The 17418-nt window shown below is 39.2% G+C and overlaps 1 protein-coding gene across 4 annotated transcripts in view; it reads right to left on the bottom strand.

The window, feature by feature from the left end:
- The window catches only part of slc12a5b (solute carrier family 12 member 5b), a 35919-nt gene extending 18602 nt beyond the window's left edge, over positions 1-17317 (bottom strand). For 2 of the 4 annotated variants that reach the window (XM_014016370.1, XM_014016388.1), the window contains exons 1-5: positions 16163-16927; positions 2956-3059; positions 2659-2799; positions 778-924; positions 129-183 (exon numbers count right to left, since the gene is read on the bottom strand). In XM_014016370.1, the coding sequence (XP_013871824.1) occupies positions 129-183; positions 778-924; positions 2659-2799; positions 2956-3059; positions 16163-16217 (502 nt within the window). In that variant the 5' untranslated portion in view covers positions 16218-16927. Of the gene's footprint in view, positions 1-128; positions 184-777; positions 925-2658; positions 2800-2955; positions 3060-16162 lie in introns of all 4 variants that reach the window. The other 2 variants (XM_014016391.1, XM_014016380.1) reach the window with 2 other exon arrangements.
- Positions 17318-17418: the final 101 nt, after the last annotated feature.

Here is a 17418-nt window from a genome sequence, read left to right as displayed (position 1 = left end):
ACACACACACACACACACACACACACACACACACACACACACACACACACACACACACACACACACACAGGATTTAGCCCGCTGATCCGTCACACATGAACACGATAATACTTCGGGTCTACTCTTACCTGGAACGACTCCATTAGTCGCAATGGCACTCATGGAGATGGCTGTGAGCATGGTCTAAAAAAGCAAACAAAAAATAAAAACTGAGGAGGATTACAGCACAGCATGTGGGAGAGCCAAATTTAAACAAGCCTGAAAGTAAGTTAGTGACAACATGAAAAAACTGAGTAAAAGAATAACATCCAGCAGCCTGGCTTATTTGGAAATGTTAAACTTATCACTGGAGGGGTAAAAGGCGAGGCTCATATCCTCATGATGCTGTCAGCTGTAAGATCTGCAGTCAAATATTATTTGCTATATTTATGTTACTTAGTATTTACTTACTTAGTATTTAGACATTTGAGAGAGAAACCTTTTCTTTTAACATTGAAGGCATTTGTAATAGAGACTTTTTTGCTGTGATGTGACATGAGACATTCACACGGAGTTGAAGTCTGCTGGCGTGACCTTTCAGTCAACTGTTTTGAGGCTTTAGGGCAGCAAGTTGCTAAATGTTTTTTAAAAACACTTTGTTTCTACTTGCATTAAAAAACATTCTGTTTAGAGATTTTATGTGGCTTATTCATTTAGCTCATTTAGCTTCATTTATTCATTTAGCTTTGACTATTAATAACTCTCCCCACTATTTAATTTATCTGCAGGGTTACACACCGTAGAGCAACACATGAAGACGATGATGAAGGAGCCGAAGACGCCTCCGATCCCAACCATCCAGGTCATCCGCAGGAAGAGGATCACCCCAAAAATATTCTGGATACACGGCAAGTACACGCCCATCAGCGTACCCAGTTGAGGTGCCTGGGAAACACAAAACACAATTTGTATTCCAAAAAACCAATTTGAATTTGTATACGGTAACTTACAGTAAATTTATAGGGGAAAAAGACTTCTATTCTGTAGTAGAAGACAGTCAGCTTCCCATCCAGGAATAAGTCCAATTGTTTCAATCCTACATTTTTTACAGTCATTATTTATTTTCAGACCTTAAAGGGGCAATATCATGTAAGATAAACTTTTTTGAGTTTTATATCATGTTGTAATGTTATACTCATAAAAAACATGCCCATAGCCTTACTTGGACTCATTCATGCATGTTTGAGAAATCCTGCAGTGTTTTAAGGAAGCCATGCTGAGGAGCAAAACGACAGGTGGGGACCAGAAACGCCTCTGGGATGTGTCTTTAAGCCGAGCTTCCTCGTCACGGAGCACACCTCCCCATCCCCCACCCCACACACCCCGCCCATGACTCCTGCAGGCTCTCTGTAGTAACAAAGCAAATGAGTGAAAATGAAAGTGAAACTGAAACTGTCTGCTGAGGTCCTAACACTAGTTCTCACTCAGTGAAGCTCTTTTCAGATTCAAAATACCTTTGAGGAAATGTATTTTCAGATGCCAAGTAAACTGCATCATAGCGCACGCGAGCCCCCACCCCCTCCCGCGTGCGGAACCCCCCCCGCACTGAAATGGGCAGGACGGAAGCAGAAGGATGTTCTTAAAGTGACAGAGGCCAATTTCAAGGCGTTTGGAAGAGGAAGTGATGAGAAGATAAGTTTATTTTCTATTTAAACATAAAAAACTAGCATTTTAATAACAACTAAATGTGACATAGATACTTTATTATGGTACAGTATTTAAATATATGCCTGAGAAACACATAATACTGTATTGCCCCTTTAATAATTATTTTAGTCTGTATTCACTGTCCTGTCTAAATCTATTAACAACCTGTCTGTAAGTGTTTTTATGATGTTAAAAATCACTTATTTGTCCTAATTTTTGTCTAATGTAATCTAGTGTAATTTTGAATGATAAAGAAGTTTACATATCAGACAATTTGCATATTGAAGCATCATGTAGTTTGTTCAGTAATCAAAGAGTGATACTTCATACTGTTTGTGCATTTTGATCTGTACCATTTGTTGTCTTTAGTTTTGACAGAACTGACCTCTAAAGCCTTCTACTGAACCCAGGCTGTGGTTTTCTAAAGATGTTCATACTGAGGGATTTATTTTACATTATTTGAACTGAGCAACAAAAACTACTTAGATGATCTCTCTCTTCAGGACTTTCAGCACACAGCAGAGGAGTTTGGGTAAAAACAAAGCATCTCCACATGAGCGACTATCTGGTAGTTTAAAATCTTCAAGCTTCTGAATGAGTTTTGAGAAAATGTGTCAGGATCTGTGTTTTTGTTGTGATTTCTGTGTTTATTTTATTTCCTGGGTGGTTTTTTTTCCAGTTCCCCTGTATTCCGCAGTTCAGCTCCTGTTCCTGTTGTTGTGACTTTTAGGAGCATTCACTGTAAATCGCTGACTTTAATTGTCAGAGTTGATAAATATTGTGTGCACTGACCTATTTCTCCTATAACCTTTAGTTTCATGCCTACACTTTGACAGAGTAAAGTGAAAATAATGGATATGTCTGAGGTGCCTGACCACATATCATCTTTTAAATTTGTCTAGGTTTTCACAAATCAGCATGTAGTGTGCTGGTCATTAACCCATTCACACAAACACTCCTGCAGTGTTGTACCTTGACAGGTTTTTTAGAGGGGCGCGCTCCCTCCTCATTATTCTCAGCCTCCTCGTGCTCTTTGCTTCCAGTGGGCAGGTTCGAGTAGTTGGCCAGGGTGCTGAGCAGAGAGGAAACCATTGGACTCGTATCGATCTCCTCCTGCAGCACAGAAATACACATGAAAAATTAATTACATACATTTACTGTATACTACCTTTGATGCATACACACACATTCACATATCTGGCCTTATAACACTGGTGAAAACCCATTTGACACCAAATACCAGTGTTGATTACTGAGCAGTGTCCCCACCTCGAACAGAGCCATGCTCTTGTTCTCGTACTGTTGACTCTTTTCCACATCAGTGACTGCAGTGCTGTTGATGAAAGGGCAACTCTCTTTGGGGTTTCCATCGCCTGGAAGAAACAAACACCAATCAGCAAGTGTGAAAACACTCTAATGGAACCATATGTTTTGCTGACTTAATGGTAAAGACACTTCAGGTGTTTGGTAACATCATCAGCAATGATTTTTAAAAAAGTGACTCTGTACTCATTAGGTCTGGGAACTTGTAGTCAGTCATTTCAGAGTGAGAAACTTTATTTCCAAGTTCAAATAGGGTTTTTATTTGTGTGGTAGCTTTTATGATTCTCCATTCACGTCTTCAATAAGCTTGTCTTTCATAATCTTATCATAAAGATTTACCAGCGTTTCAGTATACCACATTGTCTTAGCAAGGCCAACTTCCCTTTATGCAAAGGTTCTCACTAAGTGTCCTTACATAATACACTGTTAAGGACTTTAACACAAAAAGCTTCAACTTTACACCCATAAAGATCCTGAAATGATTGAACATTCACTGTAGCACATACTAATCTGATGTCAAAGTGTGTGTGAGTGTGTGAGAGGGATAAAAAGTGAGAGATGCACCTCTGATGGGGCTTTATGGATCACTGCTATGATGCGTTATCTCTTTTCCTGGCAAAATCTGTAAAACCCTTTTGTTTTGTTTGTTTGATTTAGAGAATTAGTTTATCTCTAAACGGAGTCTCGACTGCCTTGACATCATGAAACGTCAATAATACACCAACTCAGGGGAGGTATTAATCGACTACATCTACAATTTAAGGTGTAGAAAGGTACAGGTGGGGACTGATCAAAAGTTTTTGACTCATAAATGAGGACGTTACTGCATTTGTGTACACAAATGAACACATGGGCCTGCTTCTTTTTGAGGTTAATTTGACTCAAATTGCTGATATTTAGGAATAACTACAACCAGCTGAAAGCAATGTCCTGAAGCCTCTCAATAACCCAGGAAGTAAAACCTAATAAGGTTGAGTCAGTTCCTCTGGATTGCCCTGAAGCAATGTGGATATCCTAACTAGTAGACAAGAAACCAGAACAGGATTCCAGCCAACCAACCAGTGCAAAGGAGGACCCAAAACCCAGACCCGTGGTCACTTTGTACGTTGTGAGAGTTTCAGAGAAACCCAGATGTTTATTCTCTAAACATGACATCCAAGTACCTTTCAAACCCCAGAACACATCACTGCAAAGACTGGTTCACCCTAAAGATCTGGTCCCCTGGCAGAGTAATGTTGTGTATGCTGTTAAGTGTCAGGAGGACTGTGACCAGTTATACATCAGGGAAACAAAGCATCCATTGTTCAAAAGGATGGGCCAACACAGAAGAGAAACATCATCAGGCCGGGACTCGGCAATTTACAGTCATCTACAGGCCAGTGGCCACTCTTACAGGAATGAAGATGTTTTCATTCTTGATTGGGAGAAGACCAAAGAAAGCCATCTTTGTGAAGAGTAACTGCCCGTTGTTAAACGGATGGAGGCCTCTGTGTCCTCTTCTTACAATGCTGCTACTGCAAGTATCACTCAGCCTTCTGTGAACAATAAGCAACCATCAGGTCACTATTGATTGGTCATTTGGCTGATGGCCTCCGTTCACATGTGAACAACAAGTTTTGGGCGTCACAAGTAAACTGGTTGATCCACTATGCAGAGGTACTGCTTATAAGACTGTTTACCTGCAACTCCTCAGCCTTAGGAAGTCTCTTGGAGAAGAGATGAAATGTTTCAACAAAGAACCTGTCCAGATGACCTGACTCAACCTTGTTAGACAACTGGACAACAAACATTCATCGTTCAGTCCCATTGATAAGGCTTTACAAACAGGCTGTATGCTTCCTCCCTCTTGTCAGATGTAATCATATGAATCTCTTCATGCCTTAGATTTTCTGCAAAACAAACTAAATAAATAAGCTGTGGAAGACCTAAAGTTACAATCATTCACATGCCTGAGGATGCACATTCTATAAAAAAACAGCATCCATACAAAGCCTAATTCCTGACAATATATTAGGATTAAAGTTTTTCGTGTCTGTCTGGACAGTAATCCTGCTCAGGTAGGAGTCAGTTGTTTCGGCTGTTCGCTCCTCTTTTCATAAATCCTTTTTGCTCAGAATGAAAGAATCAGATCTCCATGTGAGCGGTGGAAAACTTCTTCCTCCACTTTAAGACACAACTCTTCGGCAGATATGTTTTATTAAATTCAGCCATGCTTTCTTTTGTAATATTTATTACTTTCTGGTGCTCTGAATGGCACACAGAGCAATACTTGACTGAAGACCAGGGCTACAGCAAAAGTTCATTTTTGTTTTGGAAAGAGAAGTCAGACAGTCTTATACCTGAGGGGTACTGATAAACCAGGCTGGTTTTGTTCTGTTGTAATATTTTAGCTTGAGCTCATAAGCTGCAAAACTATGAAAGTAACTCTGATCCAAAAAAGCAAGGTTTTACCCAATCTCCTATACAAACCCTCAGAAATATGAAGGAATCAAAAGCAAAAAATAAACCTTTTTGAATTAATTTAAAAAAGAGTAACTGTTTGATTTTTAAAACTGTTGAAAATGATTGTCTCACACAATTCACTAACACTAACACCCAGCCCGGATACTGTAGAGAATGACAGTCTTTTGGTGGCCCAGCTGTGGTTTGCCAGAGGTGGTCCACGCATGGGTCAGCACCAAATAAACCATCATTGCCAGACCTGGCCCACTGTTGTGCCGGCTTGATACCAAATCTGGCCCACATGTGGAATGTCCTTAAAATTTGGGTCACAAAGATCAAAGTAGAGCACTCAAAAAAATTTATATAGTTTTTATGACAAGTGGTGGTAATGGCAAAAAGTTAATGAAATCATTCTGTTAGTTTAGAATAAATTAATTTTGGTCTCATCAATAAAGCACCCCTTCACAAACAAACAAACAAACAAACAAACAAACAAACAAACAAACAAACAAACAAACAAACAAACAAACAAACAAACAAACAAACAAACAAACAAATATTCTGAGAAAGTAAAAAAAAAAACAAGTAGGAAAATGAAACTTGCTCTAAACAGGAACCAGGAGAAAAACTGGCTCAGAGAAAACAAACATCTCAATGAACCAGCTGGTCACAACTCAACAACTGAATTTAAAACATTCTTCAAACATCGGACACGTGACTTAAACACATATCATGCAAAATCCACTTTTTCTTTAAATACATTTTGTTATGAACTTAGAGTCTCCAGGAGTACAGAAAACATTAATTTAGTCTTTCCCTGTTCTGCGTAGATATCTTTTTTTCTTTTATTTTTTGGTCATACTGTATTTTTTACCCAGTTCAGTTTTCGATGAACTATTATGCCACAGTATTTGCGACGGAACTTCTAAATAAAGTCTGGACTTACCAACTACAATTTTTTTGTCTTCATTCTCCTCTGGCTCTGGGTCAGACTCTGGCTCCAACATATAAGGCTGGATGAACAAGTCTTCCTTTGCTCACATCTTTTAATTAATTTGTAAACACAATTATTTGTGCTGATATGACTGTAAACCCCTTTGTAATGGACTGCTCTGGAAGCTGGAAGGAGGTGGAGGGTAAAAAGGCTTGTTTGAATTTAAAGAGACAGCCTTAAAACAAGTTGATCTGAGAAACACCTCAGGAAAAGGGGTGAAAGAAGGGCTTGTGGAGTTACAATAAGGAGAAATTCAGGCCGAAGCATTGCAGTTCCACTTTATGTAGACCCCAACTGAATGATTTAAATGTGAAGAAGGATTTAAAAGAATGAAACCTTTGGTAGATTTATTGCATGTTTGCTGAAGCCTCATTAGAAAACGTAAGGGGTGGGGGAGGCTAGCAGGAAGCCTCTTTTTGTAAACAGGAACTAGAAAGGATGAGGTTCTGTGTGAAAACCAGAAGCAACAGTTTTTATGGAGTGATGCATTATATCAGTGGTTCCCAACCCTGGTCCTCAAGGACCTCTATCCAGCATGTTTTACTTGTTTCCCTGCTATTCAGCAGGTCTTCAGAAGATTGTTAATCACTCATTCATTCAAACCAGGTGTGTCAAATCAGGGAAACATCTAAACATGCAGGAAAGGAGTCCTTGAGGACCAGGGTTGAGAATCACTGCTTTAATACATGTTATCTGATTTATTATTTACAAATAAATGGCAAAGAATCAATGGCTTCCAGAGACAACACTAAAAACATAAAACTAAGTCAATATTATATTTTGAAAATGTCTCATCAAGCTCAGAGAAGCTCTTGAGGTGTTGGTCAACATTTAAAGCTGTGACTTTTAGATGTTTCCCTGATTTAACACACCTGGTTTGAATGAATGTGTGATTAACAATCTTCTGAAGACCTGCTGAATAGCAGGGAAACAAGTACAACATGCAGGATAGGGGTCCTCGAGGACCAGGGTTGGGAACCACTGCATTATATGGTCAGGCCAACAGGAGTAATTTACTTATTGAACTAAATCTGACACAAATGTCAAATAATGTGCACTGTACTTTTTAAATAGATAAGTGAAATGAAATATAATATGAAATCAAATTTAGTGTCTTTAAGGCTCCAAACATCAAAATGACATGGTCTGAGACTGCAGTTCAGCCACTGGTGATTTGAAATTGATACGACTTGACAAAAACATAACAGAAAAATACCACTGGTGTCAATCCAGTATTCAGTTTGTCTCTTAACAACAGCATTTTCCTCTTTCAACACATCATATGTGCTTCACCTGTGAGAAAATGGTTTATTTAGGAGAAGTTATCAGCTCAGAAACAGGTCTTTGCTTCAGAAGTTTATCTTTTGTATCGATGCCATAGATGCTGTTTGACAGCAGCCATGTGCAGATGAAAGGCCAGTGCTTGCTGCAGATTTGTACCCTTGAGCTGACACGGTTATTAAAAAATGGACAGTTCATACAAGCTTTTTAGAGCTTAACAGGACACGAGCTCAGGGGGATTATCCAGCAGCTGCTGGAGGCTACAGAAGAACGCAGAAATTAACCTCTGCAAGTGAGAGAGACATTGAACGAAAACCTCGCTGTCATTCGGTTTCACCTCGCTTACTACAACCAGGAATTAAGGTTAATTCTTCAAAGTAATTTGCTTTATTCTATTTAATTTTGTCTTCTCATTGACTTTGCTGTTATTGCTGGTCTGTCAGTTCCTCTGTTTCTTTTCTTTTTATTATAAAGGGAATGATGCAAGTTAATCAACATAAATAATCCAGTCCATCATGTAAACGTCCCAGATTAGGCATGCAGGCTAATTTTAATCTGCAGTCCCTGGCAGGTTGGTGGGACATAAATTAAACAATAAACTATGTGCATAAAATTCAAAACCTACCTGTAATCATTATTAAAAATTCACTTACACTTACTGACTAATACACTTCAATTAAAAGGTCACAATTAAAAACAGTGTAAAGAATACAGCAGGAACTATTCTAAGTATGACGTAAATTTAGTTTTGTATATTTAGAGAACATAAAGCATAATGTTTTTTTAGTTCTGTGGGTAAAGTGTTTCAGGTACAAGCTGCTTTAAAAAAGCTGATAGTTTTCCTGAGCAACGTTGCCTTACCTCTCAGATAGAGAACTACTTAAAACTCCACAAAGTTTGTCTTGTGATGTTAAAGTTTTTTGAATGAACTTTTTTTTATTATTTGTAGCAACTTGTCCCTAGGTGTGAGTGAGAGAGTGAATGGTTGTTTGTCTCGTTTGTTCTTCCAAAGCATAAAAATATGTATTTCTCTCCCTTAAAAGTCAATCTGAAAGCAATTATTTAGAAAAGAACTAAAAATTCAAACCGGTCTGAACATTTCCAAATGTTACCATTTCAAGGTGTTTTAGGAAAACGCGAATAAAATCAATTTACACCTTTGCTTCTCCAACGTTTGTGTTTGCCAGGAGATGAGCATGTTGTTCTGAGTGAAAACTGGCTTTCTCTGGATACAGCCCAGCTGATAATGAAATCACCACGTTCATGTGTTTTAGCTTGTAAATCAGGCACATGGAGAGACGATGCTTTGAAAAGATGTCTGTATTTATTCAACATGAAGCACAAGTTGCAGTATGAAGGTTTTCACAATAAATTGTACTCCTTCATACTTTCTCAGTCCTGTTGACCACTAGATTTACCCACTGAGATATACTGTATATATACTGTATATTCAATTGAAAACACTACACTGACGAGATATTTAACATTTAGTCAGATAAAATAAATTGGTTTCTTGCAAATATTCACTCATATTGCTTAACAGTCCAGGGTCTCAGTTGTATTTTGCAGTTCATTCTGCACCAAATATTTTCAATAGGAGACAGGTCTAGACTGCAGGCAGACCAGTCTAGAACCTGCACTCTTTTACTACGAAGCCACGCTGTTGTAACATGTGCAGAATGTGGCTTGGCATTGTCTTGCTGAAATCAGCAGGACATCCCTGATAAAGCTGTGGCTTGGATGGCAGCATAATGTTGCTCCAAAACCTGCATGTACCTTTCAGCTTTAATTACGCCTTCACAGTTTTACAAGTTACCTACGCCAAGGGCACTAACACTCCCATACCATTAGAGAGGCTGGCTTTTGAACTTTGCACTGATAACAATCCTGACAGTCCTTTTCCTGTTTGGTCTGGAGGACATAATGTCCATGATTTCCAAAAGCAATCTGAAATGTGGACTCATCAGACCACAGGACACTTTTTCACTTTGCGTCAGTCACTACACTTGCAGGTCAAAAGGTCAAGAAGGTGAGCTATGGCACTAACTGTTCATCACTCAGAAATATTCAAGGATATTGTATTGAAAACAAAAGAACCACTTTAATGTTAGTAGGTCTGTTTATATAAGATGTTAGCCTGGTAAAAACCAGACCCTTGTCCTTCACTTTGCTTCATATGAGGGTCTGGACTCTCGGCTATAGAGAAGTGATTCTTGCTGGAGGCGTGGCCTCTGAAGTTTAAAATGATTGGATCGGTTGGCGGCGATGCATGTTGCTGTGAAGGAGGCTAAGCTAAGAAGCTAACCGGAAATCGCTATGAACAACCCTACTGAGAGGAAAGAAGTACTGAGCGGAATGAGACAACTGTAAATGAGAGCTGCTGCTTTGTCAGACAAATTAAATTTAATTTGAAAGCCTTATCAACACGGACTGGCTTCATTCACTTCCTCCACTGCCGTATGCTAAAATAACTAGCCGACACTGCGCAGAAAATCAACGCCTTCTGTTTGCTGATTGGCCCAGGTAAAATAAACTACAAGCAGACACTGCGCAGAAAATTGATGTTCTGTTCTCTGATTGGCCCGGAGGAAAATTTTCCCAAAGAAATCCTTGTCTATGGGAGAAGTCCCAGACAGAGCAGTGAAGGGAAACTAGAATTGAGTGGAACTGCATAGGAAGCCAAGGGCCAGGCTAATAAGACGTAAACTCTATTAAAACTTTCATCTGTCAAGCAGTCACTGTACGGCTTGTCACAGCAGATCATCTCCCTTCATCTCACCCTACCCCAGCATCCTCCTCTCGTCTGTCGCATCTGCATCTCTTCCATCATTACATCCACAAACCTGTTGACCTGCTTCTTCTTCTCCTACCTGACAGCACCTGTTTCAATACCCTTGGTCCAGTCTTTCCACTCTCCCTTCTATGTATGTGTCCAAATTGTCCCAGCCTCACCTCTCCAAATTTATCCCCACACAGCACAACTCGTCTGGTCAGTCCCATTGAAAATCTTTAAGCGATAATTTGGTCAATTTTAAAGAGAAGTTCTGTGAAATAGTTGATAAGAGTTTTGCTATCTGTATTGTCAGCCAGGTCCCTCTTTAGCCCAGAAATGTGTGAACATCTTCAAGACCCTGATTGATTTACTAATGTGACATGTATGCAAAAAATATAATATATTAGAAAAAATATATAAAGCATCAGAAAATGTCTAGATTTTTATTTTATTGTTTGGCTTCTTACTTCTGTGCATTATGCTCCTGCAGTGATAAGACACACACTATGTGAAAGCCATTACATCTGTGAGTTTTCTGTCTTTTAATACTTAACGTTTGTAACTCTATTGCAAATAATGAAGAGTCACACCCACTAGCGGTGCTTCAATGCAAATGTGTCAAATTTGTGTGAAATTAAAATGGTGGACAATCTGCAATAATGTATGTGTAATCAGACAAATTGCTTCTGATTCAAACACCTGTGGATAAGCTGACAACATCTGGTGAACGGATTTCATTTGCCTCAGAAGGTCTGTAGTTTGTACTCTCAATGGTTAAAGAACAGCATCTAATCTTTTTTTTTTCAGGCATTTTTGGCATATTTGAGTAAAAATGCAGTGGCTTACTCCCACAAAACTGGCTGCGATGAACAGAGGCGTGTAGACGAGGTTAAACTGTGACACATTCTGATAATCCCAGAGCTGAATCGTAGATGTTCCATTAAGACAGAAGCAAAAGGTGTCACCTTGTGAAAAAGGGCAAAATTCGCCTCCTTTATAATCAAATTTTCTCTGAAATTGGATTACCCACACATGACGTCAATATATGAGTAAATTGTGCCAAAGTTTCGGCATTGACATGCCCTCTGTTTATCTCCTCCACCAGCTGCTCCAAGTGATACAAACAGTAGTTTATTGTCAGCAGCTCTGGTTCAAAAAGTACAGTACTCAGTTATTTCATATCTATGTTTGTAATAACTGTAGCTTTGACTGGTTTGACAGAAACAGATAAAAGGAATCCAAGATAAATGGGGAAAAGAGACACAAAAATAACTGGAAAATATTATATTTTCTGTAAAAATGCAGGGGGCTGAATGACTCAACAACAATTTGCTGAAAAAGCTGAAACTGATGTGTTAAAATAAAAACAAGTTGAACAGAACAATAAAAAATCAGAACACAAACTAGAAGAAGCTGAACAGTGTAAAACTCAAATGAGCTCAACAGAATCAAAAAGCTTAAACCAGGAAAAAAGGCAGCCAAAAGCTAAATAAGACAGTAGTTTCAAATCAAAACCAGCTAAACAGCAGCTACAAATCTAAACTAACTAAACGGTAGTTCAGAAAAATGTGGATAATACTGTAGTGTGTGGGACTCTGAGGTATTTCTTAAATTAAAGTAATGAAACTTTTACTGAAATAAATATTTTGAAAATTCTTAAATTCAGAAAAGTCATAGCACCGTCTGCTGAGTGAGCTGAAAATTTGGTAATAATAGCGCAAAATATGAAGTTTGTTCAAAACATATGGAACAAACTATAAACAGGAAAGCCATAGTGTGAATGCTGACTCAGCGTTCAGTCAGTAAAGCTGAACCAGTGGAAATCAAAAAAGGCAAAAAAGCAAATATGGTGTTAGAAGATAGGAAACGGCAGAGAGTCTCAAAACAAAGCAATCGACTTGAGAAAAGAAAAGTTCAAACTCACAAAAAGATATATTTAGTTAAGTCTGATCACCACATCGCTGCTTTTATTTTTCACACATTCAGTTGCTGTCATGGGTTGGTGTCTGACAACCCTCTGCTAAAAACCCAAAAATGTTCCAGACACAACATGTCCTCTAAAGTTAGAATAATCAATTACATGAATGTGTAGCAAAGTTAAGAAACAAAGGAACACAACTAAAAACAGTACCAAATAATACTTGAATTGGTGGTTTAAACAAAACCCTAATAAAATAATTTCAGAAAATCCAGATGATTCTAAATTAGATGCCTTTTATGTCATTCTATCACTACACTCCTCTTAAACAATCACCCAGCCACACCTGCTACTTGTTTCACCTGTCACAGCTGCAGCCACTTCTCTAATTGAGCCCCATTCTTTCCAGTTACTTGGCTTCACTCAACAGTTGATCAGTGGGCATTATTCAGACCATGTCCAGTTTTTCCTGCACCTACTTGCGCCCATCATCACTTTTGTAAGTTCTGTTGCCACCTCTGCCTTTTTGTTTTGTTTTATAATAAAGTAGGTGGTAATTTAACTCAAGTGAGTCTGCTTTCCTCCAAACATCCTTAAAACCATGACAAGTCAAACTAAAAGTAATGCTACTTAAACTCCAGCATTGTGATACTTTGATGAGCCAGTGGGTCACTGTGAGCCTCATTTTGTTGGAAAACAGCTGAACAGAAAGTAGGATAAAGATTTTTTTTAGTGTTTAATATATTTATTGAAATATGTACATCACATAGCATAAGCAATAATAAAGGTTGCTGTATAGCACCAGATCAAAGTTTAAAACTAATTATTCCTGAATCTGCATTAAGGGTGGATTAAAGAAATTTAAGACAGATTTCAAAGTCTGATAACATTTATGTTCAGAGCCTTTCATCACACATCTGATTTTCTCCAGTTTTAAAGTGAATAACACATCTCTGATCTAAATGGTAAATGGACTGAACTTATAGAGCACTTTTCAAGTCCCTCCGGACCCCAAAGCGCTTTACACTAACAGACATTCACCCATTCACACTCACATTCACACACTGATGATGGCAAACTACATTGTAGCCACAGCTGCCCTGGGGCACACTGACAGAGGTGGGGCTGCCATACATCGGCGCCACCGGACCCTCTGACCACCATCAGTAGGCAAGGTGGGTGAAGTGTCTTGCCCAAGGACACAACGACTGAGACGGAGGATCGAACCAGCGACCTTCTGGTTCCAGGACGACTCCCCTAACCACTCCGCCACAGCCGCCCCAATAACACTAATCTAGTATTATTGTGGGTGAGGCAGCATCCCTTCGTCCCAGAAGAATCAGGCAGTGTGCCAACAAAGTTGAAAATGCAATAACCTTCTTCGCCCCAACAGGTAATCCCCAACCCCCCAGGAACAATCCTGAAAGCAGTGTGAAGGGTCAGTTTAACTGTAAATGTGGCAGAAGGGGCTTCACAAACACCTCCCAAAAATTCTTGTATTTTAGGTTATAACTAGCCTGGCCCTTGCCTTCCTATGCAGCTCCGCTCAATTCTAGTTTCCCTTCAGTGAAGGACAGGGTCTAGTTTAAACCAGAACATGTGAATCAAAGTAGCTTTTCCAAATTTACATTAATCACAAGTTGGATACACTTCTGGATAAATCTTAGCCAACTTGGGTTTGTGAAGGTGCACCTGTTGGGCAACTTTAAATTGAATGAGGGAATGTCTTGCACACATGGAGGAGGAATGGATTCTATTTAAAACTTTAGCCCATACTGCCTCACTGATTGTGAGGGGTGGGTGGCGGTTGGGTGGGAATGCAAACTGAAAATCAATCTCATCATAGCAGAAATCGCAAAAAGAAACAAGTTTGTCAAATATACTGATATCTGGTTTATCTGAGAACCCTGGGATAAAACCTGAAACACAATGCCTAATTTGTAGGTACCTAAAAGAAATGAGAAGCAGAGAGATTATATTTAAATGACAGCTGTGTAAAGGGGGCAATATTATCTTCAATAAAAAGATCCTTAAAACACGTCACCCTTTTTTGGACCACATATTAAAAGGGGCATTGTGCATCGACGGAGGAAAAAAAATTATTTGACACTATTATATTAGAAAGGCTCATATTCTGGAGGCCAAAGTATTTCCTAAATTGTGAATACATACAGATACAGATACTCCAATTGCTGATGATAGAAATAGGCCACAAGAGTATTTCTCCATTTAAACCCAAATAGGGCCTTGTTTATCAGAGTTGTAATATGCCCAAAATGACAGACACCGCAATTTAGTTGCCCAGTAATAATGTCTATGATTTGAAAGGGCCAGTTCAACATTTGTTTTGTCCTGATGCATCTCAGTAATCCAGGTAAAAAATCAAAAAGAAAAAATTGTAAAGGTCTTCTGGACGGGTTCTTCTTTAATGAAACGTTTCGTCTCTCCTCCAAGAGACTTCTTCAGTCTGAGAGTTTCAGGCAAAATTCAGGCTTTTAAGCCCTGCCTCCATGTGACTGATATTCACATCACATGGCTATCGTTCACACCTAATTAACACTTATTGTTAACAGGGGGTGGAGTGATACTTGCAATAGCCGCACTGTAGGAGGGGGACAACTGAAAACGGAGACCTCCACCTCTGTTTTATGATGGACGGTCTTTCTTCACAAAAATGGCTTCTTTTACTCCTCTCTCAAACCAACGTTCCTCTCTATCAAGAATGAGAACATCCTCATCTCTGAAAGAGTGACCGCTGGCCTGTAAATGAGCTGGCCAGCGGTCACTCTTTCAGAGGTGAGGATGTTCTCATTGAAAGCAAATGTGTCACAGTTGTAGTAAATGCAGACTGACAGGAGCTTGGGAAAAAAAGAGCTAAACTTTATTTTAGCCCAAAAACAAAGATTTTCATGGCAGCAAAAGCTCATGAAACCAGAGCTGATCCAGGTAGGCACACAGACTATGTAACTGTTTCCTAAGCAGAAGCACAAGAATAAAACAAAAAAAGACATCAGAAAGTGTTTTACTTCTAAATACACACTAGTCTTTGCTATGTCACTGTATAAATGTGGTTGTATTTGGAATTTAATAAGTCTTTTTCATACAAAGACCTCAAATGAGACATAAACTCACATTTACTGAATAAAAAGTAAAAACTGACTGACATGTTTCACACTTTAACACAAAGTCTCACTCAGAATGCAACCCCCCCCCCAAAAAGCTAATCTTTGCCTTTTTACTTTAAGTCTTCTTATGATTTAAAATGCAACTTGTCTTTATCATGCACAAAAAATTTGTTTCACACACAACAAAATTGTAATTTTCTTAAAAACTGGCTGCACTTCAGACATTTTGTACAACTTCATTTGAATATGACCAAAATGACAACTTGATCAAAACCAAGATAGTTAAAAATAATTATGAATTTGCAGTGGAATAGCAGGAAATCTGAGAAACTGACACGCAGTTTGAGCAGATGAAGGTTTATGTGTGATACTTTAAAGCCAGCTGAATGTGTTATAGAGCAAATTTATTCTAAATTTCCTCCCCATCAGCTAGAAATGAGACTAAAAGTGTTCGTAAGTCTTGCTTATTATTTATTTAAGGAGCAAATCTCGGCTTTCTGTCTTGGTGTTTCTATCTGACACGTGTGAGCACTTTCAGCACCAACAAAGCCAGAACCCGATGCGGCCGGGTCTGCAAACGGACACACTCTCATCACTTTGGGGCAGGTTTCGTCACTCACCCTGGCTGTTGGGTCCCCCTTCTCCCTCCTCACAGTCAGTCATGCTGTTCAGCATCACCTCTCCTCAACAGGCAGTGTGTGAGCTGAGATGAGGAAAAAAAAAAACTCAGAGTGGGTCGGAGATAGTTTTGCGTCTCTCAGGAAGTATTTTTCCCTGCTGCTGTAAAATCAGATTATTAAAAAAAATAGAAAAAAACTGTGTTTTGGATGCTTCTTTACTTGTCTGTTCTGATTTCTTTCTCTCAGCAACAGGAGCTCAGACAGACTGAGAGCTGCTGCTGGCTTTGGGAGGATGCTGGTGCTCTGTGTCACTCACATGCACGCTCTCTGTTTCACTCCCCCCCCCAGTCAGTTTAAGCCATAGTGACTGCACTCATCATGTATGCAGAAGGTATTATCCACCCCCTCCTATTCCTGCACGCTGACCATCATCCATCTCCTGATGAGGGACGGGAGGAGAGGGATTGAGAGTCTGAGGGGAGGTACGTCAGATGACAAAGAACTGCCTCCTGAGATTATGCCTCTCCTTTGATGTGCTTTTCAGACAGAAGAGGAGATTCCACTTCATTATTACGTATTCATCCTTCTTTTGTTAAATTCCCCCCTGTGCTACATTTCTCTTTCATACTTTTCTGTGCAGTCACGGCCTGTTAGAGCCAGAGGCTGCACTTTATAACTCTGTACTTATAACTCACTGTTGCCCCACACACTGACTGAACTGTCTGCAGGGCTGCAGGCTCCTGGTGTGGGTGGGAGACAACTTTTCAAGTTTAGATATTTATTCAAAAGCCCTAATGACAAAAAATAAATAAATAAATAAAAAGCAGCAAGTACTGTCAGTACATTTAGAGGCGGTACATTTGTGATTAGCAGTGGCTTTTAAGACATTTGCATTGCTGTGCCTCTGAGGTCACTGAAACAACATGAAGCTTCAATAAATTGCCAACTGTGAAAGATGCAGTATCAGACAGGTAATAAGGAACAGTAATAAAAAGCAAGAAATGAGAAAAAGGGAGCAGGATAGGTTAGAGCTGTTTGGATATAATGGTAAGAATATTAAGGAAAACTCAAAGAAACAGAGGCGGAAACACAGACGGGATTCCATGCAACCTTCAGGTGAAAATGAAGACCCCAAACCCAGACCCAAACCAGTGGTTATTCCGTATGTTGCGGGTGTTTCGGAGTTCTAAACATGATGTCCCAGTAGCTTTCAAACCCCAAAACACATTACGGCAAAGACTGGTTCACCCCAAAGA

The sequence above is a fragment of the Austrofundulus limnaeus genome, unplaced genomic scaffold, assembly GCF_001266775.1.
Source record: "Austrofundulus limnaeus strain Quisiro unplaced genomic scaffold, Austrofundulus_limnaeus-1.0 Scaffold3, whole genome shotgun sequence".
Classification (NCBI taxonomy): Eukaryota; Metazoa; Chordata; class Actinopteri; order Cyprinodontiformes; family Rivulidae; genus Austrofundulus; species Austrofundulus limnaeus.
The sequence above is the reverse complement of the archived record's forward strand: the minus strand, read 5'-3'. Positions and strand labels throughout refer to the sequence as shown.